Here is a 26,520-nt window from a genome sequence, read left to right on the forward strand (position 1 = left end):
CAACATTCTGCTCCCCGAGCACCAGCTCCCATTCTGCCATCGGTCCATTTCCACACACTTAAGAAAATATTTCAGAAGGGGGGTATCCTTTCTCCTTTGCCTCCCCCCCCCACCCCACTCCTCGGAGGCGACGAGGGAGCGGAGAGTCTAAAAGTACTCTACCTGGTGGGACTCTTCTTGTCTCCCATAGCGGCTTAAGTCCTCTTATTATTATTTATTATTTGGAACCCGTCTGAATGGCTCAGGGCTCCTCTGCTAGCGCCTGGATTTCCCCCCCACCCCCCAACCCCCCTCTCACCACCCCCAGCTGTCCGGTGACTCGCCTCACGTGGCGTGCCGGGGGCCAACCAGCTCGCCAGGATTTTTATGAAGCAGACACACGGTGCACAAGGCGGTAGGTTTGCATGGCACTGATGTTTGTTGCCGCTCTAACTGTGCCACTGGCTTCCATACACAGTAGCGGGAGGGAGGGAGCGCACAACAAAAACAATCTTTGCTCCCATCGGTAAATCGGCTTCCTGATTCAGTTCGAAATTACTTTTTTTAAAGCATGGAGGAGGAAGCACTTATCCTTTCCCCACCCCCTCTCCCCGTATGATGAAATTTAATGACATCAGCAGCCCGACTGCAGGACACCAGAGGGTAGCAATGAATGAATGTGGGCGCCAGAGTTTGTGCGAGGTTTTCACCATTGCTGGGACAAAGCTGTCAGCGCGAGAGAAATAAGAGGCGTGATTTATTTACGGTCTTTAAAGAAGTTTGCAAACTTTGAAGTTTAATTCACTTCTAAAAATGAAATAGGTTACTTCTTTATAACCATGATCAGTGAGTCACGGCGGATGAGTAAGCTGAGTAGATTTCAAGAAACTAATCAAAGGGACTGGCTCAAATACGGTGATTTGTAACTTCTTAAAATACCGTAAAATAAACATGGCACTATATTGTTTTGTAACCAACTCTATGAGTCATTTCCTTACAACCAAAGTGTAAGGTCTTTTTTTTTGTGATCGCTGTAGACGCATCACGTGTTATATGAAAGTATTGCCCCAAATATCAAGCAGGACATCGCAACTTGAAGTTGGCATTTAGTCCACGAAGGCCTTAGTTTTGTTGATCACTGTTCTGGGTTGGATCATCACAGCCAAGCTGGGTTTTGAAAGGTGTCACAACTGACTTCTGCAATCTGCCGTGGTCAAAGAAGCAAAACAAAAGAGTATTTTCCATTCATGATCATGATCTACAAGAAACATTCATGGACTGGCACGACAAAAGGACACTTCTAAAGTCAGAGTGAACATGTTTGATGAAAGGGAAATCTTGATTTCAGGCAAACTAGTGAACATAGTACATTTAGATTTTCAAAAGACATTTGATGTAGTGGCACACAAAAAAGGGATTGAAATGAATTATATGGATAATGGACAGAAATCAGGAATAAATGGGTCATCTTTGGTTTGTCAAGCCATTACTAGTGAGGCTGCAAGGATAATGGTGGACCTCAGCTATTTGTATTCAAGACTTGTGTGAAAGAACCAAATGTAATATACCTTAACTGTACAAAGCTAGGTGGGAAAGCAAGTTATGAAGACAACACACCCGCAAAGGAATATAAATGGATTGAGTGACAAGAAGGTTACAGATGGAATGTAATATGGGGAAATGTGAAGTTATTAACTTTGATCGGAAGAATATAAAAACAAATACATTTAAAATGATAACCCCAAGGATGTTGACAGTTTACCACTGACCACAGACTCAACTGGACTCACCACATAAACACAGTGGCTGCAAGAGTAGGTCAGAGGCTAGGAATACTGCAGCGGATAACTCATCTCCTGACTCCCCAAAACCTATCCAGCATCTACAAGGCATAAATAGGAGCACGATGAAATACTCACCACTTGCCTGGATGGGTGCAGCTCCAACAACAACATTCAAGAAGCTTGACACCATTCAGGACAAAGCAGCCTGCTTGATTGACACCACATCTACAAACATTCACTCCCAGTAAGGATAGGCAACAGCACTACTTCCACGATCATCCTCAAGACTGGTGCCCCACAAGACTGCATTCTCAGCCCCTACTATACTCCTTATACACCCATGACTGTGTGGCCAAATTCCCCTCCAATTCGATTTTCAAGTTTGCTCAGACAACACTGTAGTGGGACAGATCTCAAACAACGATGAGACAGAGTACGAGCACGAGACAGAGAATCTGGTGAACTGGTGCAGCCACAATACTCCCTCGACATCAACAAAATGAAGGAGATTGTCATCGACTACAGGAAGCAGAGACGAAAACATGCACCTGTCTACATCAGCAGGGATGAAATAGAAAGGATTGTGAGTTTCAAGTTTTTAGGTGTCCAGATCACCAACAACCTGGTTCAGAAAGCCCACCAATACCTCTACCTTCTCAGGAGACCAAGAACTCAGCTATGACTCTCACCAACTTTTACAGATGCGCCACAGAAAGCATTCTTTCACAGTTTGGTATGGCTCATGCTCTGCCCAAGACCGCAAGAAACTACAACAAGTTGTGAATGTCACCCATTCCATCATGCAAACCAGCCTCCCAACCGTTGCTCTGTCTACACTTCCCACTGCCTTGGCAAAGCAGCCAGTATAATTAAGGACCCCACGCACTCAGACATTCTCTCTTCCGCCTTCTTCCATTGGGAAAAAGGTACAAAAGTCTGAGTCATGTACCAACTGACTCAAGACAGCTTCTTCCCTGCTGCCATCAGACCTTTGAATGGACCTACCTTGTATTAAGTTGATCTTTCTCTACATCCTAACTATGACTGTAACACTACATTCTGCAGTCTCTTGTTTCCTTCTCTATGTATAGCGCACAATAAATAATACTTTTCACTGTATGCTAATACATGTGACAATAATAAAATCAAATCGCTGTGCTCAGTGGTAGCAGTGTGTACTATCTACAAAATGCACTGCAGCAATTCACCAAAGATCCTTAGCACATTCCACATCCATGGTCACTTCACCTAGGAGGACAAGGGCAGCAGATACAGGGGAACACCATAACCTGCAAATTTCCCTCCAAGCCACGCACCATCCTGACTTGGAAATATGTTGCCATTTCTTCGCAGTCGCTGGGTCAAAATCCTGGCATTCCCTCCCTAACGGCATTGTGGGTTGACCCACAGCATAGATTGCAGTGATTCAAAGTGGTGACTCACCATCACCTTCTCAAGGGCAGCTAGGACGGGCAATAAATGCTGACCAGCCAGTGATGCCTGTGTCTCCCAAATGAATAAAAATTATTTAAAGTTGGTGTTCAATGGGATTTGGGTGTCCTTGTACAAGAAACATGCAGGTACAGCTAGCGATTAGGAGGGCAAATAGGGGAGATCTCATTGAGACGTATAAGATGATGAATGGGATGGATAGGATAGAGGTGGAGAGACTCTTCCCGCTCAGAAAGGATAGTAGGACTAGGGGGCACAGCCTCAAGATAAAGGGGGGGCGGTTTAGAACGGAGTTGAGGAGGAACTTCTTCACTCAAAGGGTGGTGAATCTCTGGAATTCTCTGCCCGTTGAAGTGGTGGAGGCTACCTCGCTAAATATTTTTAAGACGCGGGTTGATGGGTTTTTGATAAGAGAGGGGATTAAGGGTTATGGGGAGAGGGCGGGAATGTGGAACTGAGCCATGACAGATCAGCCATGATCTTATTGAATGGCGGGGCAGGCTCGAAGGCCTACTCCTGCTCCTATTTCTTATGTTCTTATGTTATATTGACCTTTATTGCAACGGGGTTGGAGAATTGTACAAAAGGAAGGAAATCTCGCGCAATAGGATTGGGCTTTGGTGAGATCTAGAATATTGTGCACAGTTTTGTTCTCTCTTTCCAAGGAAGAATACTTGCCTTAGAGGGGATGAAACAAGGTTCACTAAAATTATTCCTGGGGAGGTGTTGAGTAAATGGGTCTACATGCCTTGCTGTTTAAGAGAATGAGATGTGACCTCATTGAAACAGAGAAAATTCTGAGAGAGCTAAATAGGATGAATGTTGAGAGACAGCTTCCCCTGGATGAACAGCCTAGAACTAGGAGTCCTTTTCTCAGGGATAAAGGACCGAAATGTAAGAAATGTCTTCACTCAGAGGGTTATGGATTTTTGGAATTCTCTATTCCAGAGGCCTTTAGATGTTCAAATATTCAGGGCTAAGGTTGATAGATTTTTACATTCTATGGGAATCAAAGGATGTCACAATAGAGCAGGAAATTAGAGTTTAGGTAGACCTAGTTTATTAGGTTATTAAACCGAGGAGCATGCTTGAGGAGCTATATGGCTTACTCCTATTTCTGCTCAGAAGTAAATAGACTATTTAACAATAATAACTTATATAGAGCCTTTAATATAGTAAAACATTCTAAAGGTAATTCACAGGAGCGATAAACAGAATTTGACAGTGAGCCATGTAAGGAGCTATCAGGTCAGATAGCCACAGCCCTGGCCAAAGAGATAGTTTTTAAGCAACATTTTAATAAGGAGAGCTAGCAGTAGAGAGATTTATGGAGGGGATTCCAAAGATTAGGCCACTGAAGCATGGGTGCCTGTGGGTGAGTGAATAAAATCTGATATTTTCAAGAAGCTAGAGTTGGAGAAATGCAAACACCTTGGAAGGATGTGGGGACAGGGAGTGGTGAGGCCACGAAGGGACTTAAAAACAAGTACAAGGATTTTAAAACTAAGGTGTTGCCAGGCCAAAAGCCCCTCTATGTTTGTGAACACAGGGATGATCATTGAACAGAACTTTGAGCATGCTTTGGAAGAGCTAAAATTTATGGGGGCAGTAGGCTAGCCAGGAGAACGTGGGGAGAGTCAAGCTCAGTGATAAGAAAGGTGTGAATGCGGGTTTCAGCTGCGAATACACTCAAGAGTGATGTTACAGAGCTGGAATTAGATGGTTTTGGTGATCAACAGGTTAGAGGTTCAGAAGCACAGCTAAGGCTGAAGTAGGATGCTAAAATTCTGAGCAACCTGATTTAGCTTCAGAAAATAGCTAGGATAAGGGATGGAGTTTCTCTTCATAATTTAAACCTTAAAGTCCATCAGTCCAGACAACTTTTATTTATAAGAAATTTTAGTATAATGTCCTAAAATACTTCACATGAATATAATCATACAAAATTTGACACAACTACATATGGCAATTTTAGGACGTGAGACCAAAAGCTTGATTGAAGTGTGTTTAAAGAAGATCTTGAAGTGAGAGAGGGATAGAAAGGCAGCGTATTTAAAAGAGGGTACTCCTGAACCTCAGGCATCAGGATCTGAAACCAACAATTCAACAGTAAAAATCAGGTACGTGCAACAGGCCAGAACTGGAAGGCTGTACAGTTGGAGGAGGTTACATAAAAAGTGAGGAGAGAAATCATAGAAGCATTTGAGCACAAAGATGACTTTTTTTTCTTTTTAAAAAAGGCATTGCCATCCAGATGGGATTATCAGTGCATTGATGGTGAATGCATGTTTAGTAGAATAAGAACTAGACAAACTCTGCAAGAAATACATTTCAAGATCTGAACGAAATTTGAAAAATGGAGGCCTATCTTCCAGACTGCTGAAAACCATAATATGGTCAGTATTTCTCAAGAATTGGGAAGTAATAATAGTGAAAGAGGCGGACACAGAATTATTTTGAGCCTTTGAAATCTGCATCCAGAAAAAACCTGAGGCTTCACCAGCTACGAGATGGAAAAAGAGAATGAGAATGATTCTTATCAAGGTTAAGGAATTGGAATAATTTTGGATATATAAGTAGAGAGCAAGATAGCAAGATCACCTAAGAAAGAGTGATGTAATGTTGGGAAATTGAAGGACAAAGATAAAGAGGAAGATCAAAGAAAATCATACTGGTTGATACAAGAAAGTAGGCTAGAATGCCAGGCAACATGGATATGGAATCGTACACGTCCATCAAAACTGAGACAAGGTCTGATACTCCACTTTCTCTCCTCTAACATTTCAACTTTACTGATCTTGAGCCTCCACACAAGTTCATTGACAAGAACAAAAGCCTTTGATGGAATTATATGTTTGGTCACTGAGGGAAGGCACTGACACAGTAACCCCCACAGCCTACTAACACCAATATCCAGGATCATACTTAGTCACTTGAACAAGGCTGAAGGACTGCCACTACCCATGATATCATGGCCATCCACTCATTTCAGAGGAGCAGAATGTACTATTCATCAATCTTGAAATTAATTTGCCACATAATAACAATTATCCAAGTTGATTACAGGCAAGTTTACATCAATGTGTTTGACTAAATGCTTCCCTTTTATTCACAGAGCTCACCAGAACATAATTAATGATGTGAAGTATGTCCAGTTGAAATTTGAATTGCTTCAGTAGTCAGATGGATGCATCTGTTTGGTAAATGTAAGGAGTACTATAAAACTTCAGGAGAACACAGGACAAACATGGTAGAAGCAGTTTAATAGGGAGAGTGAGAGATACTCCTCCAGGAGGGGAAAAAAGGGACATATAATGCAAAAACACTCAAGGATACAGATTAACCTCTTGAGTTTCCTATAACTAATTTAGTGGAAGTATTGAAAATGAGGACAGATGGAAGAAACCATAAAAACGACCGATAGTATTTTGTGTATAAACTACGATAACCATGCAACCTAAAGACGAGCCTAATCAGGGGATGTGATGGCCTACTGGTATTATCGCTAGACCATGAATCCAAAAACTCAGCTCATGTTCTGGGGACCTGGGTTCGAATCCAGACATGGCAGGTGGTGGAATTTGAATTCAATTTAAAAAACAGGACGCAAGAACGTACTGATGACCATGAAACCATTGTCGATCGTCAGGAAAACATCTGGTTCACTAATGTCCTGTAGGGAAGGAAATCTGCTGTCCTTACCTGCTCTGGTCTACATGTGACTCCAGGGCCTCAGCAATGTGATTGACTCAACTGTCCTCTAAACAAGGGCAACTAGCAATGGGCAATAAATGGGTGGAATGGTAGCAGTGCTTACTGCGCCAAGGACATGGGTTCAGTTCCTGGCTTGGGCCCCTGTCTGTGCTGAGTCTACATGTTCTCCGTGTCTGTGTGGGTAGTTTCTGGTTGCTCCAGTTTACACTCACAATCCAAAAGACAAGCTGTTTAAGTGCATTGGCCATGTTAAATACTCCTTCAGTGTACCCAAACAGGAGTGTGGTGACTAGGGGAGTTTCATAACTTCATTGCAGTGTTAATGTAAGCCTACTTGTGACATTAATTAAAAAAAAAATGTGCTGGTCAGCCAGTGACATCCATACCTCATGAAGGAATAAAAATGAAATTGTCAATAAATTTACACTTCAAGCAGGAACCACTGGACGGTATTTGGGTACTGAAACAAAAAGTAAAATTTCCCTCTTCGAACACAGAAGTATTGAGGTCAGTTGCAGTATTAATACTACCTTTGTTTAAATCAACACTTTTTTGAATCTGGGACATTGTTGTTTTCTTATAGGTCTTTGGATTAAGTTCACTGAACCTCCATAATGCGCCTTATAACAGTGATCACACTTCAAAAGTACTTAAATGGCTATAACACACTTTAGGATACACAGACACTGTGAAAGGCACCGCATAAATTCAAGTGTTCCTTTTTTGTAATGTGTATTTCAGTGCCCCATTCATTACTTAGGTGTGGTCTGAACCATGTTTTACAGTGGTAGAATAACCTTCTTCAATCAATGCTTTATCCCTCATTTTAAACTGGTCACATAGATTGATTTAGTTTTTATTGACAGGATGAAATTTTTTAAACCTTAATTTCATTACCTTTTGTAGCTATGTGGCTTGACATCAGTTTTGAAAAGTAGGCCAAATCCTCTGAACCAAAACCTGAATTTATTCTTGGATTTAGGTTAGCATAGCACAGCCCAGGCTTAATAATTAACTTGATTGTAGCAAACTGGTCATGGGAGATGTCATAGACACTTCCTGTCAAAGGATGTCAGAAAATATCAAACATTAGACTGATTTATACAGGCTAAAATACTATTGTAGATTTATTTACAAATAAAAAATATACAGAAGCAAAATATATAGGCAAGCAACACATATAATATACAAAAACAAAATTATTGAAATGCTCAACAGGTCTAGCAGCATCAGGAGAACCAGTAACAGAGTTAATATTTCAGGCCAGTAACTGGAATGTTCTTGTCGTTTTGTGATGCTATGACAGAGTAACAGCAAGTGTATTAACTAATACATATTTGTATTTTTGGCCTTTACTTCAAAAAAAATTGAGTATCTTGCCAGCTATTTAGATATGACTACTATATAAATTTATAGAAGGCTGCAGAATACTGTGGCTATGGTGGCTTTTTTTCTAACAAGGAACATATGTAAGACACTGCAACAAAGTAGTAACGTATTATGAAAATCGCCAACTCAATGCAGAGGTCACACAAAAAAACCTGAACATTTGTAAAATACCCATCAAAAAGAAAAATAGTCCAGAGAATCCACCAACTACTTGTTTATTCTGTGTATTATGTTTCTCAAGCAAGATTGTCCCAGCTGATAACACTTTCCAGGAGACTGCTGCACAACCAGAAAAAACATTAAGAAAAGTTCATTGTAATCCACATACGTAGCTGACAGCATATACAGATTGTTATTTACAAATCTCAGGTATGAGAAATTTAATATTCCCAGCAATCTTGATTAAAGTCTGACAATACAGTCGTATTTTAAACAGAGAAAGGGAAGCAAATAGAATCAAAAATGCATAGAATTAACAGAAAAACCCTAAAATTAAAAATATACAAATAAAACAAAGGTATTAGAACTGAACACCAAATAGCAGATTGTTGGTTATTAAAGAAAGTAATTGCTAAAGGAGATGGCTAGATGTATCCTGTAAAGTAATCCAAACGGAGTCTATGATTTGCAAATAATATTTGAATTTTCCAGGTCTGCAGCTATTGCGTGGGAGATACTTTTCTCAGCTGATGTGCCTTCACATATTTGAACACTGCATATGGAACACTAATTTATACATTGATAAGAAAAGTGAGATACAATTTGCAACAGTTTTGAAATACGAATCCTAGTTTCAAAGAACAATCCTGCTAACGAACAGTTGATAGCTTACCTGCTGTACGACATGATTAATCGGTGCTTTATGCCTAGAGCAATATGGCAGCTGGCAGTTTACATCCCCATGACATCACTGATGATTTAGTGCTTCTGCTCAGATGTCTATTTTTCCCTAACAGTGAAATGAAAACCTGTGACCAATGGATTGATAATGCAGCTGATTGACAGACTTTTCCATCAGGTTTAGAGATCAATCTTATCAATGCATGAGCAAGAAATAGAAAAGCTGTTTTTTTTTTAAGTTATGCAATATTTAAATAAACTGTATTAGTACGTGCACAGAAATGTGCTTCATTAGGAAAAGGACTGGGAACAAAATACTGCAGGTTGTAATAATCAGAAAGGCTAAAGGAAGAAGATGGTGGCATTAGCAACAGAGAAAGGGACACAACTAACAGTTTAGGAACAGAATCTAACCAGATTAAAATAAATGACAAAGGACGAATCATTTAAGGGTACTACAGGCCATCTAATACTAGAAATAAAAGTGGAGGCAGAAGTATTGCAAGTGAATGTGAGTTAGTAGAATGCCAAAATAATAATTGAGAGATTTAATTACGCCCAAGAATAAGTGAAAGGGATATATGGAATGGAGCTTTTACATATATAGAATTCCTTTCTTGTCTGTTATATAAAGAGCCCACCATGGAGGAGAAAACACTATTGGATCCAACATTAGTGAACAAACTAGGACAAATGAGATAAGTGCACTTAGGGGAACATCTAGGCAATAACAATCATAACGTAATATGATCTAAGATAAAGAATGTAAGACTACAGCCTTTTTCAAATGTATTACTTTGGTTTATTTTGAGGGCATATGAATGGAACCAAGGAAAACAGGAGAAATATTTCCTACTAAAAAGAAAAAAAGCCAATATTGACTCATAATGGAAGAAGAAAGAATAAGGGCAAAATTGAAACGAAGAAAAAAGACATACACTAAATACATAGTTAAAAAAGAAGAGGATCACAAAAGGGAATACAAAACGGTTACAAAAGTCAAAAACACAAATAGGAAGTTAACAATAAACTAACTTAAATTAAGTAATACAAAAAGTAATTGTAAAGTATTCTACAGATATGTAATAATAGAAAGAAAAAAAATCAAGATATTGATGAGGTACTAAAGGATATGTATGGTAAACTCACAGGTAAATGATATAGTGAATGGCAAATATTCAATAATTAGTTTGCCTAATTACTAGAGACACGAACAAATGTTAAGTAGAATATCATAAATTATTTGTCCTTTGTACTTGTCAGGCACCTTGATGCTCATACTTAGATCATATGCAACTTAAAATTATCAGAGAGCAAAGCATAATTTTTAAAAATTAAACAAAAGATCAGAATTGGGATAACTGATTTTAAAGTTACAGCTCAAAAGAAACACACAAGAAGCACGTTTGTTGCCAACATTCAGCTGGTTGTAGATGAAGGTACATGTGATTATTAGCAAAATCTTGCATATTCAATGCACAAGATTCAAGCTTGCCCAAGTTTTACGTGGCAAAAGCAGGAGATAATCCAAATACTGATTTCATCTGAGTTGAGAGAGCTCCAAGTCAAAAGAGTAGCATTAGGTGGAGTAATGCCAAGGTGGCAAGCAGCTACCAAAGCATAATCAGAGGTGCAGGTTATTCTTACTCTCTGCCCAATGGATGATGAACATCAGATTAGTAGTTAAAAAAAGATTGAAAAACTAATCAAATTAAGAGAGGATAAAACCCCAGGTCCAGATGGATTGCATTGTGCATATTAGAAGATGGGAAACAGCATTACATGTATTCATTTGGAAAGGCGATAGTGGCAGAGAACCATTAGATAGCTAATGTGAATCCAATATTTACCCAGGGACCCATAAACTAATTAGCTTGGCATTGGTGGTGGAAATATAATGGAATCCTTATTCAATATTGCAATTGAAAAACATCTAGAAATTTAAATAAACTTAAAAGTCATGACAGATTTCAAAAACAATCACGACTGACCAATTTGATTGGCCTTTCTGTTACCACTTCAAAGAATTCAATCAAGGGTAATGCTGCTAATGCAATATATTAGGATTATCCGAGGCCTTTGTTACGTTACCGCACAGTGTACTCATGCCTAAAGTCAAACAAATTGAGGGGATAGGTAGCAAGCTGGATTTTAAAAAAAAAATCAGGAAACAGATTAGCAGTTAAAGGTAGTTATTTAAACTGTTAAATGATGGGAAATGATGTTCTACAATCATTGGTGCTGGAACCAATGTTGTTCCTTATCTACATAAACGAATCAAATGGGGAAATCTGAAATACAATATTAACATTTGCATATGACACCAAATTTTGGAGGTGAGGAATGCAGGAAGATAGTTAATACAGAAGATATAAATATTAACAGACTTGAAAAAAAGTGCAAGATGATGCAAAGAATAGAAAAATAAGGAGGTCACCACTCCTTGGAAAGTAAGGACTTAAATGAGATCAAAGAGCAGAGGGTTTCAGGGATACAAATATACAAACATAGTAATGCAGGTTAATATGGACTTTTTTAAAAAAAAACAAAGCACTGAGGCTCACTTCTAGATGGAAACATTAAAAATAAGTTGTGTTAAACTTAAATATAACCATGGTTAGACAACACTTGGAAGTGCTGTGAATGGTTATGGTCATCATATCATTAAAAAAAATATAGATTTCAAGATGCAAATTGATTGACTGTAGTGTAACCTCTCCATTCTGCTATTAAGGATTGATTGAACAGACTGTTCGTTCCCTGGAAAACAAAACCTTCAATCCTGAGATGAGTTCATGACCACATGTCCGCTCCATCAAGACCGTTTACTTCTACTTGTGTAACGTTGCTTAACTTTGACTCCACCTGATTATCTGCTGCTGCAATCCTCCTCCATGCCTTTGTTACCTACAGATTTGACTATTCCAGTGTCCTTTCATCTACTAAACTGTGTAAACTTGTACTGATCCAAAACTCTCACTTCTTAACTCGCTCCTAATCTTATTCACCCATCACTCCTGTGTTTGCTAGGCTTCATTGGTTCCTGTTCCAACGCATCAATTTTAAAATACTCTTCCTTATTTTCCAATTCCTCCATTGTCTCACCCCTCCCTATCTGCACAGCCTCTTCTGGTTCTACTCCTACCCTCTGGTCTCTTTGCTCTTCTAATTCTGCTCTCTTGTCCATCCTGATTTTAATTGCTACAGCATTAACATCTGTCCTTTCAGCTGCCTTGGTCCGACACTTGGAATGCACTTCCTAAACCTCATCTTTGAAAATGCTTAAAACCTACCTCTTTGATACAGCATTTGATCATTTGTCCTCATGCCACATATGGTTTTGCATTTTTTATTGACACTACTAAGCAACCTGGGATGTTTTACCATATTCTATAATAAGTAGTTGAAACGGAAGAGAGGTTCAAAATTGATTTGATAGAGATTTTATTGTAGAGCTTGGTAGGGTAGACAAAGGGAAGATGTTTCCACTTCCTGGGGAGACCAAAACTAAGGGTCATCATTATAAGATAGTTAGTAATAAAACCATTAAAGGAATTCAGAAAAAAGCTTCTTTACTTAGTGGTTAGAATGCCAGAAGCAATTGAGCCAAATAGCATAGAACATTTAAGAGGATGTTAGATGAATATGAGGAAGAAAAAGGATATGTCGATAGGGTTAGATGAAGAAAGGTGCAAGGAGACTGGTGTAGAACATAGGCACCCCCATGGATCTGTTCAGCCAATTGACCAGTTTCTGTGCTATAAACAACATGTCAAAAAAAATGCAGGAGTGAGAAATAAGAGTGAGTGAATGAAGATCTCAGGTTTCACTGTTCTGTATTTAGATAGCTAACTTCAGCAACTTTGCAATAATTGGATGTCAGGCGAGGACAGAATGAGGCTCACTGTCTTGGCCAATGATGTCTAACTGAAATTTGTGGCTAGCCACTGGTATCGCTATGATGATACCAACTGTGGCACATGCACAAATGTTAGTAGAAAATGCCATACCTGCACAATAAGGGTAAATGTACTTTAACTGAGCAAACATCTATCACCATTCAGTAACTACAGAAGTAAAGCACTTCAAATACTTGAATGGTTTTTTTTGTCTTAACATTTGACTGATAAATGCACAAAAAGCTAATAGTGCACATGCATACAAAACAAGAACGAATGTTGTGATCACATATTCCATAATGGTATTTATTATTCATTCTTTATTCATGCATCAGAAATGCAGTTAGCCAGCTATGGATTTCCAATTAGCCATGTGTAGCTAATGTATTGGACTCTCACATGGATTTGCCCATGAGCGAATGGCCAGAAAATTACATATTCGGAGCTACTTTTCCTTTTGTTTTTATAAAGAAAGGCACCTCTCAATTATCTCCGGCCTTCAGAAACAAATACCACAACTAAAATAAATTTTGTGCTGGCATCTAGATGCAAATTAAAAGTGAAGATTGAATAATCCAGCAGAAATTGGAATAGGTGCTCAAGCAGAAGCAAACAGAGGCTGGGAAGATCGAGTCCAGAGGTTATAAGCACAAGGGATAGGTAAATGGTTTGGATTGGGAGCATTCTGAGCACACAGTTAGATCCAAGAGTATTAGACCATCAGATACTAAGTTTTGCAGCATATTTCATAAGTTGTAACTAGCAACACCACCAGTCGCATTTCATATATGATCACATGATACACAAGACTAATCATATTATCCAAACTGACAAGATAGTGGAAACAAGAATGTCTGTTCGCAGTTAATTTTTTTTATTGACATGTACTAGCTGATCTTCAGCATTTCTCATGGCAAGTCAGATGATGCACTACTTTACAAAGACAGAACTGTTAACACATATAACCCACAATGTATTATTCCGGTGCTAAGCTGGAGCTGTGTTTAAGCAGATCTGTCCCTTTAAGGCAGGAGGGACAAGCTTTTTGTATTTTTAGACTGCTTAGATACAAAATTTACATCTTTGCAGGTATCTTATAAAAGATGAATAACTATTACCATTAATTTACACACATCTCAAGCCGTGAATACAAATTATTGGTATTTTAATTTTGTATTTATTTAAAAACTGAGGCAATAGTATGAAGAACAGTCCTTTCGAAACTACCGGACCCATGAAAACAAAACAGCATAAACCAGCAAAGAAATCAAAAAATAGAAAATGCTGGAAAATCTCAGCAGGGCTGGCAGCATCTGCAAGGAGACAAAAGAGCTCAAAAACATCAGCTCTTTTCTCTCCTTGTACGCGATTCCTGTATCTGCAGTAATTTGTAAGAAAGAAATGCAGGTACAAATGAAGATGTGAGCCAAAATGTGAGGGCAGGATGTGAGCCAACGTAGGCTGAGAAATGGCCAAATGTTCTGTAATTTGAACATACATGTGTTTAGTCTACAAAGTCTGTCAGAGATGGAGCCTGCAGTTAGTGTTCAATGACTGGTGGGAAAAAAAACTAGTTTGGAAGTTGCTTGCAGCTCAGGATCAGGATAAAACACCATGGAATAACTGCCATTCTTTCTGAAAAGCAATATTTGACACTAAAATCTTGATATGTGGGGTTAAAGCTTTCATATAGAAGTTCTAACGAAAAGGTCATCTAGTTGAAATGTTAACTTTGGCCGAAATTCTCCCATCCCACCCACTGTAGGGAACACAGCTGGCAAGACAGAAAATTAGGTGCACCATTCAAAGGTCTGGTAAGGGTGAGTGGGAATTTTATGGTCTTAGGGCGTGCGCTGTTGGAGAATCTTGCCCCCCTGTTTCTCTCTCCACAGATGCTGCCTGAGCTGTTGAAAATTGCCAGTATTTTCTGTTTTGGGTTTCCGGACTACTGCAGATTTGCTTTCAAGTAGATAGTTGGACTGAATATTTAACATATGAAATGCAGCAATTACAAGTAAAAATAATGTGAATAACTACTAACAGTTTAAAGGTACAATCTAGTAAATAGGTTGCAAGATTAAGAAGGCAAAAAACTATTTAAAAAATGTTCCCAGAAATTGAATTTACTATATTTGCGATACATTGAACAGAAATCACAATGACCTCCGAGTTTATGGTCAATGATGATTATGTAGTAGACGGAGAACAAACTGTTCACATTGTTTGGAACAGGGAATAACTTGAAAGTTGCACTGCCTTCCCACCATTCTAACTTTTGAGAGTCCTTGTTTTTCATTCTTAATGGCAGTAGAACCAACTGCAAAACACTGACTGATATATCATAGCTAACTAATATGGGAGAAGAAACCATGATAAATAGGAAAATAATTACAATGGCAACTATACAATAGTCTCCTGTATATTTTTAAGATATTGGAACTGTGATTTTGAATGCAAATTAATTCCCCTTCCCTCTTAATGATGATATGGCTGAAACAATTTTGCTTTGTTTACATACTTAGATCATCAAGAATTATTTCCCCAAGAGGATGAAAACAATTTCACCCAAATTGTCACCAATTCTTCTACGATTGTGGCCAGAACGAACTGGAATTTTAGTCTACAACCCACAAAAGCACTCAGTCAGTAGTTAAATATTGCTGCAGACAAACAAAACCAGCCTGTTCATGAGCTTTGGTTGTGCAGAGATCTGAGCAGCCAGTTAAGAGTTGAAAGCTGTCTGCCTACATCTTCACAATCCCTCCACTGTAAGGAGTACTTAATTTGGAGTAAATGACTATGAATAAAGGATGCATTTAAAAAGACTCAACTAATTTAAAAGACATCAAAATATCCAGTCTGCATATTTGTAATGGTTGTTGGTACTTCATGAGAACCCCAAACACAAGATCCTAAAGTAATCTGGACTTTTATTTTTAACACCAGTTCTCAATTCAAATAAATTTGTACTCCTTATTGTTACATAAAACAATATCTAATCACTCAGCTCCTCTTCATCACTGAAATATGCACTCTTTTTGATTCGTGGACGTTTCGACAGTTCAGATGTTGAACATTCACTTGCATCACCAGCAGTCTGTTTACGTCTAAGTTCTTCCTCCTCAATTTTTGCTTGCTGTTGAGAACAAGTGTTAAGATATTATTAGGATACTGATGTTATTCATTTATTTTTAAAATACCTCATCCCCCATAGGCACATTTCAATTCAAATTTTCTGGATTCTTTGTATAGTAACTTAACTGTTATTCTACCAAGTACCCATAGGTTGCAAGTTCACTTTGTACCATAATGAATTCTGCAATAACTAATTCAATAAACTGGTAATTTATGGGATAGCAACAGAAAAAAACAAATCAGATCTAAGTTGCTGTCTTACTATTACCCTTTAGGGAAGTAAACCTGCAACATCCACCCAGACTGCTCTATACATGCCTTCTGTCAAACAGAATGATCATCCTCACCTTGGTCTCATCCGTCACCATCCTTGGATATGTCCTGTCTCACCAGCAAAATGGTATGTGTGGACCTGGAATCCTCAGCACCTACTCTCGATCTCAAAGTATCATAGGTTCAAGTCAAACAAAGCCAAATAAACCACTAACTGATTCTCAAATTCATGACACCCCAGAACACCACTCAGTAGAAGCAAGAGGACAGAAAGTACCTTGAGTTGGGAATTATAGTTTTTCTACTAAAAGCAATTCAGTATTACCACCATTGACCAAGCAAGTGAGTTTTGAAGATGCAACAACCAGACTACACCTCCATCAGATCCTAAGGAATCCTGCACAGCAGTAACCTACTTAACCATGGCCATACAAATTTATCTATCACAGACATAGCTGTCACCACCACATAGTTGTTGTGAAGGCAGCAAGTGCACTCTTGACGAGGTAGTGCTGTACTACCGCCACATTAGCTAGACAAGTTAACAAACCTGGCAGTTCAAATTGTGCATTCCTGAGCAGCAGCTCCACGCTATATCACCACAGGCTCTATGACTCTTCATACCCTCATTCCTCCATCAGCATCAGGTGAGGACACCAACTAGTTTAATGGGGATTGTACAAAAGCATACCAGGAGCAACATCAGACATACCTTTATATGAAGCTGCAACAGAAGTATCTGCACGCTAAACAAAGTTCAGCAGATTAGACCAATAATATCAGCTGTTATTTTCAAAACCTATTCAGCAGATATAAATCAGTTCCATGTCAAGATATTTCCATAAAATGATGAATCTATGCAATGAGGAAAATTGTATTGGAATATTCTATGCACAAAAAACATGCACACAAACACCTGGTCATATACCAGTTACTGCCCTATCAACCTCCTCAATCATTAGCAACATGCTCAAAGGACCCACTGAAGTTCTTGCGTGTGGCTGGCCAATATTTATCCCTCAATGAACATTAAAAGAAACTAAACCACAAGGTCATTTATAACCTTGTGTGAAAATTGGATGCCACATTTCCTACATTACCTGATACACTAAAGAACTTAATTGACTGTAAAATAGTTTATTTTATATTGTCATGCCATGAAGTGACATCAAATCATTAACCTGAATTTCCAGGCAAGTTCAACCAAAACCATTTAGCTCTAGAGCTCTTCACCAGCTTCAACAAGGCTGGAATGCAGGAGCTGAAAGAATTGTCCTTGACATTAAGGCAACATTTTATGAGTATGCTAGAAAGAGCCATAGCAGAATTGACTATAATAGGGTCAAGGGAAAAACCTCCAGTGGTCAAAACTGACAAAAGTCATTCATGGTTATTGGCAGCCAGTTACTGCAGCATTAGGACTTCAAGAGGTCTTGACCCAGACATTTTCAACTGCTTCATTAATAACTTTCTTTCCATAATACTGTTCCATAATTATTCTACAGCGCCCAGCTCCACTTAACTCATCCAACAATTAAGCTGCCCATGTCAGATGACTGCAGCATGAACTACTAGATGGCTGAGTGAAAGGCAGATGAATATGCGCTACTTTCAACCAGAAAAGAAAGGATTCAAGTTTCCTCTGTGGAAAAGTCGTGCTGTTTTACAATTTGCAGAACCACTGCAACAAGGTCAAGATGACACCATTAACACTTTTGGGCAACAAATAGGGCTGGATAATAAACACAGATAGCATTGTACATATCATGAGAATTAGACATGATGTGCTAGTTTATAAACGAGCAGCTTTCTGTTACTAAGACAGAATGATGTTTAAGCTGCTTTGTCCCTTTAAGACACATGCAAGTTAAAAGAAAGCAAAGATGCTGTAAGTCAATGTCTTTATTTTGAGATGAAAGTCTCTGAAGTTCAAAAAAAGTGAAGTAATTTTAATGAGATTTTACCCCAAAAAGCTCATTGGAAATTAATTGTCAACTTTGTTTTGTAATCAGCTGGGAAAAAAAAATCAATTTCTTCAACTTGAAAAACACCAATTATATTGCACATACTGAAACATACACTTAAAACCTGTGGCACTTTGGGAAATGTATATACAAGTGAAGTCAAATGATAGCCCTGGGGAAAATATCAGATTGAAAGCTCAGGTTTTTGAGGCTGAATTTTAAATAAAAGCCAACTATAAAGTTATTTTTTCTCTGAGTTGTTAGAATTAACTAAATGATTGTAAAGACAACAGTTTTAAACATTTTTACAATATAAACTTTATTTAGATGCAAATGTCATCAGGCTGATGAGAGAAATTAAATTAAAAAACAGTGACTTGATCATTTTGTTTCTTTTTTTCAACTTGTAGATAGAATACCTTAGAATTGTGGCTATTTTCCATTTCTATGTGACACATGTGAAAGTCATGGCATTATACTCTGTACACTAGTGAATCTCTTGTGATGTTGTGGAGGCTGAATTGTAGAATTTATTATTTTGCCAAGTTACACACAATGCATTTGATTTATGAGAATTTAATTACTAATGGTATAATAGCATGCATTTCATCCTCATTATGTCACACTTGGCTTTTGTATTTTATAACTGGCTGAAATCAAAAAAGGTCACAACTATTAAGATCAGGAAAATGTACCAAAAAATAGTTTTTGGTATTCTAGGATTTTTGACTGTTTTAGAATTCATAGTATCTCTACTCTTTTATTCTTTACATATTTAATTTTTATTTCTTACCTTTTGAACAACCGCTCAATGCAAAGCAAGTTGTTAAAGTGGCAGAATAGAAGTCCCAGGCTTTAGATGAAGCAGACTAATGAAAAGGATGGGCATATGCAGATGCAATTTAATACAAAACAAAAGCGCAAAATGGTGTACTTTGGTAGGAAAAATGAGAAGCAGATAAAATGGTACAATTTTAATAAGGAGCGCCAGAACAGAAATATCTTGGTGAGTACAAATTTTTGAAAGTAACATGATAAATTGAGATGGTGGTTAAAGAGCATATGAAATCTTTGATTTCATAAACAGAGACAAGAGTTAGGTGAAAAAAAACAAGGAAGTTACAAGGCAGTAGTTAGAACATAAGAACATAAGAACATAAGAAATAGGAGCAGGAGTAGGCCATCTGGCCCTTCGAGCCTGCCCCGCCATTCAATAAGATCATGGCTGATCTGTCGTGGCTGATCTGTCGTGGCTCAGTTCCACTTTCCCGCCCTCTCCCCATAACCCTTAATCCCCTCTCTTATCAAAAACCCATCAACCCGCTTCTTAAAAATATTTAGCGAGGCAGCCTCCACCACTTCACCACTTTAGGCCCTATACTGGAGCATAGTATCCATTTCTAGGCACCACACTTTAGTAAGAATATAAAAACCTGAGAAAGGATGCACAGAAGATTTACCAGACTCATGTCAGGGATCTGGAAATTCAGTTTTATGGAGAGATGAGAAAAGCTGGGTTTGTTCTTCTTCAAGCAGAAAAGATTAAGAGAGATGTGACAGGGTTGTTCAAAATCAAACATGGTTTTGATAGAGTTGAGGAGGAAAAACTGTTTCTGGTGTCAGCAGATCAGTAATCAGAAGACACAGATTTAATAGGAGCCAAAAGGTGAGATGAGAAGAAACTTATGCACACATCAAATTGTCACGGTCTATGCTGCATGAAAGAGTGATGGAAACAGATTCAGAAGTAACGTTCAAAAATGGGAATTGGAGAAAGATTAATTGGATGGCTGTCAAAGAGCCAATTCAGGCACAATAGTCTAAATGGTCTCCTTTTGTATCATTCTATGATTCAATGAAATAACTTCCTCAAATTATTCAGGTGTCACTCTTTCCCTGAAAATGGTGACTCAATGCTCAGGTCTAATTTCACATACACAGTTCAGTAACTCACAAATTGACTTTCTTCACAAATAGACCCAGACAGTTTGGATAGTTTATTCAATCACAAAGAACAATACAACTGAGCTTCATGCTGTCATCAAATAAAAAAAAAGTCAATGTTTCATATTTGCAATTGTTACATAGTGTTAGCTGCTGGCAGTTTGCATTTATGGACTTTGGATAGGAAAAGGATCTATAATTGCCCCTGCACTCCAATCATCTATCACTCTGGACACAATATTGGAAGGTGGTTGGCACTCATGGAGCCTGATGCCAAAAAGGAATTGAGGCTTCCAACAAACAGTGATAAACAGCACAAAAAAAAGCATTATGATGAAACAATAAAATTTCTCTATTTAGCTGTGCAATAAGCATGATGCTACTTCTTCAAAACCTCCTTCTAGCCATTATAATCTAGTTGCACACATGAGATAAGTTCCTAAGCTTAGGTAGATCCGTGCAGCAGGACACCTACACATTCACAGGTGATGTATGTCTCACTAATACCCGATAGCAAAGACACCAAAGTCAAATTCTTATTATGGCTTTACTCAGGTTTAATAAACAGCCTTAGGTGGAATCCAGCATGTTTGCTCCCGTTGCTATCATTTTCAGGCCAAGAATCTGATTAACCAATTTGCACAATTTGCAATGGCTCTTTCCCAGAGTAATAACATCATCATCATACCTCCAGTTTCCCTGGCTAAATCATAAGAGTGGATGGGATAAGCACCTAAACAATGAAGGAGTGCTATTTAAACCGGCCCTGTGCAATCTCAAAAGCAGCTGTGATTGCAGCATTCAGTTACCATTGAGAAGGAATGAAGAGCTGTAGAATGCAGTGAAGACATGGAAAGACTGCCCCACAGGTTCCCAGACCAGTCCCTCGAGGTGATGATTAATACAGTGAAGGCACATCATCTTCTCGGAGGATGACAGGAGACCAGCCAGACTCACCAAGCAGATGCGAGTCAGCAGCCGAGCAGTATGGTTTAATGATCTAATTTGGTCCAGAAAGGTACAACTCTGGTGGTAACCATCATTCACACCTGTATAGTATTCTCCTGACACATCCTGCTGGCATACACATTTTTTTCTCCAGCCTTCTTTTCAAATCTACATCTCAACAATCACTCACACTCATCCTCATTCTACTGCCCTCACATTCATTCATTCTAGTTCCCATCTCATATGTTCACCTTCCATGCTGAACAATTGGTTCATTCCTTTCACTTCCAAATCTTTGCATTTTCTCATTAGAAGAGAGCCCCAACTCCAGGGAGAAGCAGAAAACTGGGTATGAAGGTGCAGCCATAGCAGATGGAGGGAGATCTCCTTGAGATTGGCAGGGTGACACCAGTGTAGACAATTGGTGATTGAGAGATGGAGGTGACAGAGATTTGGTGACAGCATCAAATAGCATATTGCCACTTAATTATCACTCATGTTAAATGGATGTCATCAATACATTAAATGCCATGATCTACATTATGCTAACTTGAAACCAAATTTCACCTATTTTCAGAACAAAATCACAGAATTATCCCATGGGATACTGATAGAGGAGTACTGATAGAGGAGCTCAAGGAGTCCTCAGAAGAACTTGTCTGGAGGATGCATCATCACATGACACCTGTGTAGCCTTTGTGCACAAATAAACATGGTTTCAACGTCTCATAGATAGAGGGCGCTTGGACAGCAGCTGAACAATGCAGTGGGATGAAGAACTCTTTAAGCTTACCTCAGTTGGATGCATACCTGAATCTTAGGGGTCTGCACTAAAAAGGTACTTGTGGAGTAACAAAGCAATATGTGTGTGTGTTTCTGTCAAAATTTCCAGATGCTGTGTATATCCTTACATAGAAAATGCAAGAATTCCCTTCTGGCAAGATGCCTCACACATTTGCACTGATGAAAATCTCCACTGAAATGGTAGCCACCTTCACAGTAAATTGGACATAGTGAGCCAAGTTCATAATGCCCTTTTAGTGGCCGATGGGGAAACTTTCCTTGGTTTGAATCATACTTGGCACAAAGGAAAATGGTTGAAGTTGTTGAAGGCCATTCCTCTCAGTCTCAGGACATCACTGCAGGGGTTTCTCAGAATAATATCCTAGGACCAAACATCTTCAGCTGCTTCATCAATGACCTTCTTTCCATGAATAAGGCAAAAGATCTGGATGTATGCCAATGATTTCAAAATATTTAGTACCATTCACAATTTCTCAGATATTTTTTATTCATTCATTCATTCCTGGGATATGAGTGTTGCTGGCCAGCATTTATTGATGTGGATATGCCGGCGTTGGACTGGGGTAAACACAGTAAAAAGTCTGACAACACCAGGTTTAAGTCCAACTGATTTATTTGATAGTAAACGCACAAGCTTTCGGGTTTGTCCCTTCGTCAGGTGAATGGAGAGTTCTGAGGCCAGAACTCTCCATTCGCCCGAAGGGTCAAACCCCGAAAGCTTGCGAGTTTACTATCAAATAAATCAGTTGGACTTAAACCTGGTGTTGTCAGACTTTTTACAGCATTTATTGCCCATTCCTAGTTGCCTTGGAGGGCAGTTGAGAGTCAAACACATTGGCCTACATGTGACTCCAGAGCCAAACCAGGTAAGGATGGCACATCTCCTTCCCCAAAGTGAACCAAATTGTCAGAAAAAAAGCAATGGTTTCATCAGTAGACTGTTAATTCCAGATATTCTGCCATGGTGGGGCTCGAATCCAGGTCTCCAGAACATTAGCTGAGTTTCTGGATTAATAATTAGTGATAATAATACCACTAGGCCATCGCCTCCCCATATTGAAGCAGCCTATATCAGTATGCAAAATCTGGACAACATTCAGGCTTGGGCTTTTTAAGTAGCAAGTAACATTTGCACCATACAAATGCCAGGCAAAGACCATCTCCAATAAGGGAGAATCCAAACATCTCCCCTTGGCATTCAATGGCATTACCAACAACTGGAGAGTGGGAATTCTGTGGCAAGTAACTTGTCTCCTGATTCCCGACCATCTACAAGCTACAAGTGAGGAATGTAGTGGAACACTCTCCTACCTGTCTGGATGAATCCAAAAGCGCTCAAGAAGCTTGAAATCATTCAGGACAAACCATCCCACTTAACCAACATCCCAATCACCACAGGTACACATTCACTCCCTCCACCACCAGTGCATAATGGAAACAGTGTATAGTGTCTACAAGATGCACTACAGCAACTTGCCAAGTTTCCTTCAACAGCACCTTCCAAACCATAACCTCTACTGCCTTGAAGAATAAGTGCTCCAGGAATGTGGGAATGGCATCAGAACATTTTATGTTCTCCTCTAAGCCACACACTATTCTGACTTGGGACTATGTTGCTGCTTCTTGACTGCCACTGGGTTAAAAAAATCTCCTCTCCTTACAGTACTGTGGGTGTATCTACACCATGGATTGCAGCAGTTGGCTTACCACCATCTTCTCTAGTGTAAAAGCTAGGCAACAAATGCTAGCTTTGCAGATGATACCCATATCCCATTGATTAATTTTTTTTAAAAACTTCTACCTTTCTTTTCTCCTTTAACCAAGCTTTCGGTCACTTGACCTATTATCTCCTTATATAGCTTGTGTCATATTTTGATTTATTTTGCTCCTGTGAAGCACCCTGGAGTGTTTTATTATGGTAAAGGCACTATATAAATGATTTTTGCACATCATATAGGAGATGAGAATAATTGGCATGATATAGCCTCCAACCGCCCTACACCCACAGTGATCAAAAACACTCCCTTAACTTCAATTGAGCAGGGGTCAGTACAAAAAAAACTAACAGAATTGCCTCATTCCTTCCCCCACCTTTGCAGAACAGAAGTACCAACACAATCCTCAACTGAAACACCCGCAAGGAGAAATTTATATCGCCCTCCATCGAGATATAAATTAGCCTCGTCCACCACGTCCAGACGGAGGAACAAATCGTCCACCACGTCCAGACGGAGGAACAAATCGTCCACCACGTCCAGACGGAGGAACAAATCGTCCACCACGTCCAGACGGAGGAACAAATCGTCCACCACGTCCAGACGGAGGAACAAATCGTCCACCACGTCCAGACGGAGGAACAAATCGTCCACCACGTCCAGACGGAGGAACAAATCGTCCACCACGTCCAGACGGAGGAACAAATCGTCCACAATCATCTTCCTTACCTAAAAGTCATTAATTTTCTTGCAGCTTGTGGGATGTTCCTGTGTACAAATTGGCTGGCTGCAGCCTTTTAACTCCCATGTGGAGTGTCAAGAAGCAGCTGACTAGTTATATATGAACCATACGGGGCAGTTGCATCATTCTAAAAATAGTCCTAAATGTGTTGAGAATGCTGCATGTGACATTGTGACCCATTTAACAAAGTGGAACTAATTTCTCCTGATGTTGTGTGATAGGATATTGCAGCCTTCTAATCCCTTCAGTAATGCAGGAGGTGCAAGACACATTTATAATGAACTGTCATCAAATGACTTGAGGAACATTTCAATTAATTAAATCCATTAAATCAGCAAGAAATGCAGATTCATGATGTCCCTGAAGCAGTGTTGTGTGCCTGAATCAAAAAAGAACGGGCATGAACAACACTCCACAGTTTCAATGGCTACATTGGCTGACATATGCAAGTGAATGCACATCTCAGACATTGTGAATTAAGAGTTTAAAAAATCCTCTCCTTCAGCTTTTGACCAATACTTACTAAAATCCAAAGATGAAGTGATTAAGCTCAAGGAAACTACAAATGTTATCATGGTAAGGATGTTGAGCTTTTCAGCAATGAAAGCAACCAGCCAGAACTCCTGGTGAATCAGGAAAGCAAGCTCATGAAGTATCCTGGTAAACATTAGTCCTAACAACAAGATGAATTAATTTTAATGTAAGGAAACATTCCAGGTACTTTGGAAGAGAGTAATTTTGCACAATAAACAACAGTCACGCAAGGAGGAGTTACTGGTAAAGTGTTTCAAAAACCTGTAACCTCAGACACAAATCTGTGCCAGATTTCGGATTTCGCCATTTCCGGTTTGGGTGCTGTCAAGCAAATCGGGCTGAACTGGATTGGGGACAAGAGTCATTTGGAGCGCAAAGTCAATTGTTAGTCAAATGCGCAAATTATTTCACTCATTTAGTGAGAAAATTCATGAATGGCAGCTTATAAAAGCGGGTCTGGTTTTCAGACATCTCCAGGTTTTGGGTAGCCAAATTTAACTTACTGTTCTTGTGTTAGGACAGATGATCAGAAGGTAGAGTAAAAAGATTTAAGGAATATCTTGAAAGGCAGCTGTAGGTGGAGAAATATAGGGAGGGAATTCCACAGCCTTGGGCCTCAGCACTGAAGACACAGCCACCAACAGTGCAGTGATCAAAATTGGGGATGCATTTGCGGCCAGAACTGATGCTGCGTTGAGATAACCAAGGGTTGTTATTTGAAACGGGGAGAGGCAAAAGGATTTGAAGATAAAGATGAGAATTTTAAAATAAGTTTCCAGACTGGGAGCCAATATCAGTCAATGTACACAGAGGTGACAGATGAATGTCACCTCTTCTACAGAGTCAGAATATGGGCAACAGAAATTTGGACAAGCTCCATGTTGTATTGGGTGGAAGATCAGAGACCAGTCAGAAGAGCAATGTACGGAGGTGGAAATAGATTGTCTTGTTGATGAAACAGATATGTTCATTGTCTTTCTTCATTCTCTTTCTTCTTCCTCCTGCCCTCCCAACCACACTTCCTTACAATCTGTCTCCGACCATCCTCCTTTCTGTCCTCTCCCTCCAATCCCTTCCTATTCTCTTCCATTTCTCCTTCTCAAACTGGCAGCCCCGGCACTATCTATCAGCATTTCTGATCTCTAACCCCCGACCTCTCAACTTTTTTGAGCAACTTGTTCATCCCCTACAGTATTCCATTCTCTCTCCCACGGTTTTGTTGCCCCACCCCCAATCCAAGCGGTTCAAGTGAGGGAAGATTCAACAGGTAGAAGGCCTTCCAAATGTTCTAGCACAATCCATGTGATGTTGTCCATTATTATTTAATGACTGTTTCAGTTAGTTTACTGAAAACAAACTACAACATGGGATTATATAGGAATGGACTGCTAAGAACAAGGAGAC

General features: G+C 39.2%; 2 protein-coding genes across 7 annotated transcripts in view; both read right to left on the reverse strand.

Annotated features, from left to right (window-relative positions):
• The window catches only part of yaf2 (YY1 associated factor 2), a 186,306-nt gene extending 185,468 nt beyond the window's left edge, over window positions 1-838 (reverse strand). For 4 of the 5 annotated variants that reach the window (XM_080190743.1, XM_080190738.1, XM_080190739.1 and 1 more), the window contains exon 1: window positions 163-267. In XM_080190743.1, coding sequence (XP_080046869.1) covers window positions 163-188 — 26 coding nt within the window. In that variant the 5' untranslated portion in view covers window positions 189-267. Of the gene's footprint in view, window positions 1-162; window positions 268-323 lie in introns of those variants that run through there. The other variant, XM_080190741.1, reaches the window with a different exon arrangement.
• Window positions 839-8,057: 7,219 nt separating this feature from the next.
• The window catches only part of zcrb1 (zinc finger CCHC-type and RNA binding motif 1), a 57,982-nt gene continuing 39,519 nt past the window's right edge, over window positions 8,058-26,520 (reverse strand). For both annotated transcript variants that reach the window (XM_080190744.1, XM_080190745.1), the window contains exon 8: window positions 8,058-16,193. In XM_080190744.1, the coding sequence (XP_080046870.1) occupies window positions 16,053-16,193 (141 nt within the window). In that variant the 3' untranslated portion in view covers window positions 8,058-16,052. The remainder of the gene's footprint in view (window positions 16,194-26,520) is intronic.

This window comes from Carcharhinus amblyrhynchos, chromosome 6, assembly GCF_965287045.1.
Source record: "Carcharhinus amblyrhynchos chromosome 6, sCarAmb.v2.hapA, whole genome shotgun sequence".
Lineage (NCBI taxonomy): Eukaryota > Metazoa > Chordata > Chondrichthyes > Carcharhiniformes > Carcharhinidae > Carcharhinus > Carcharhinus amblyrhynchos.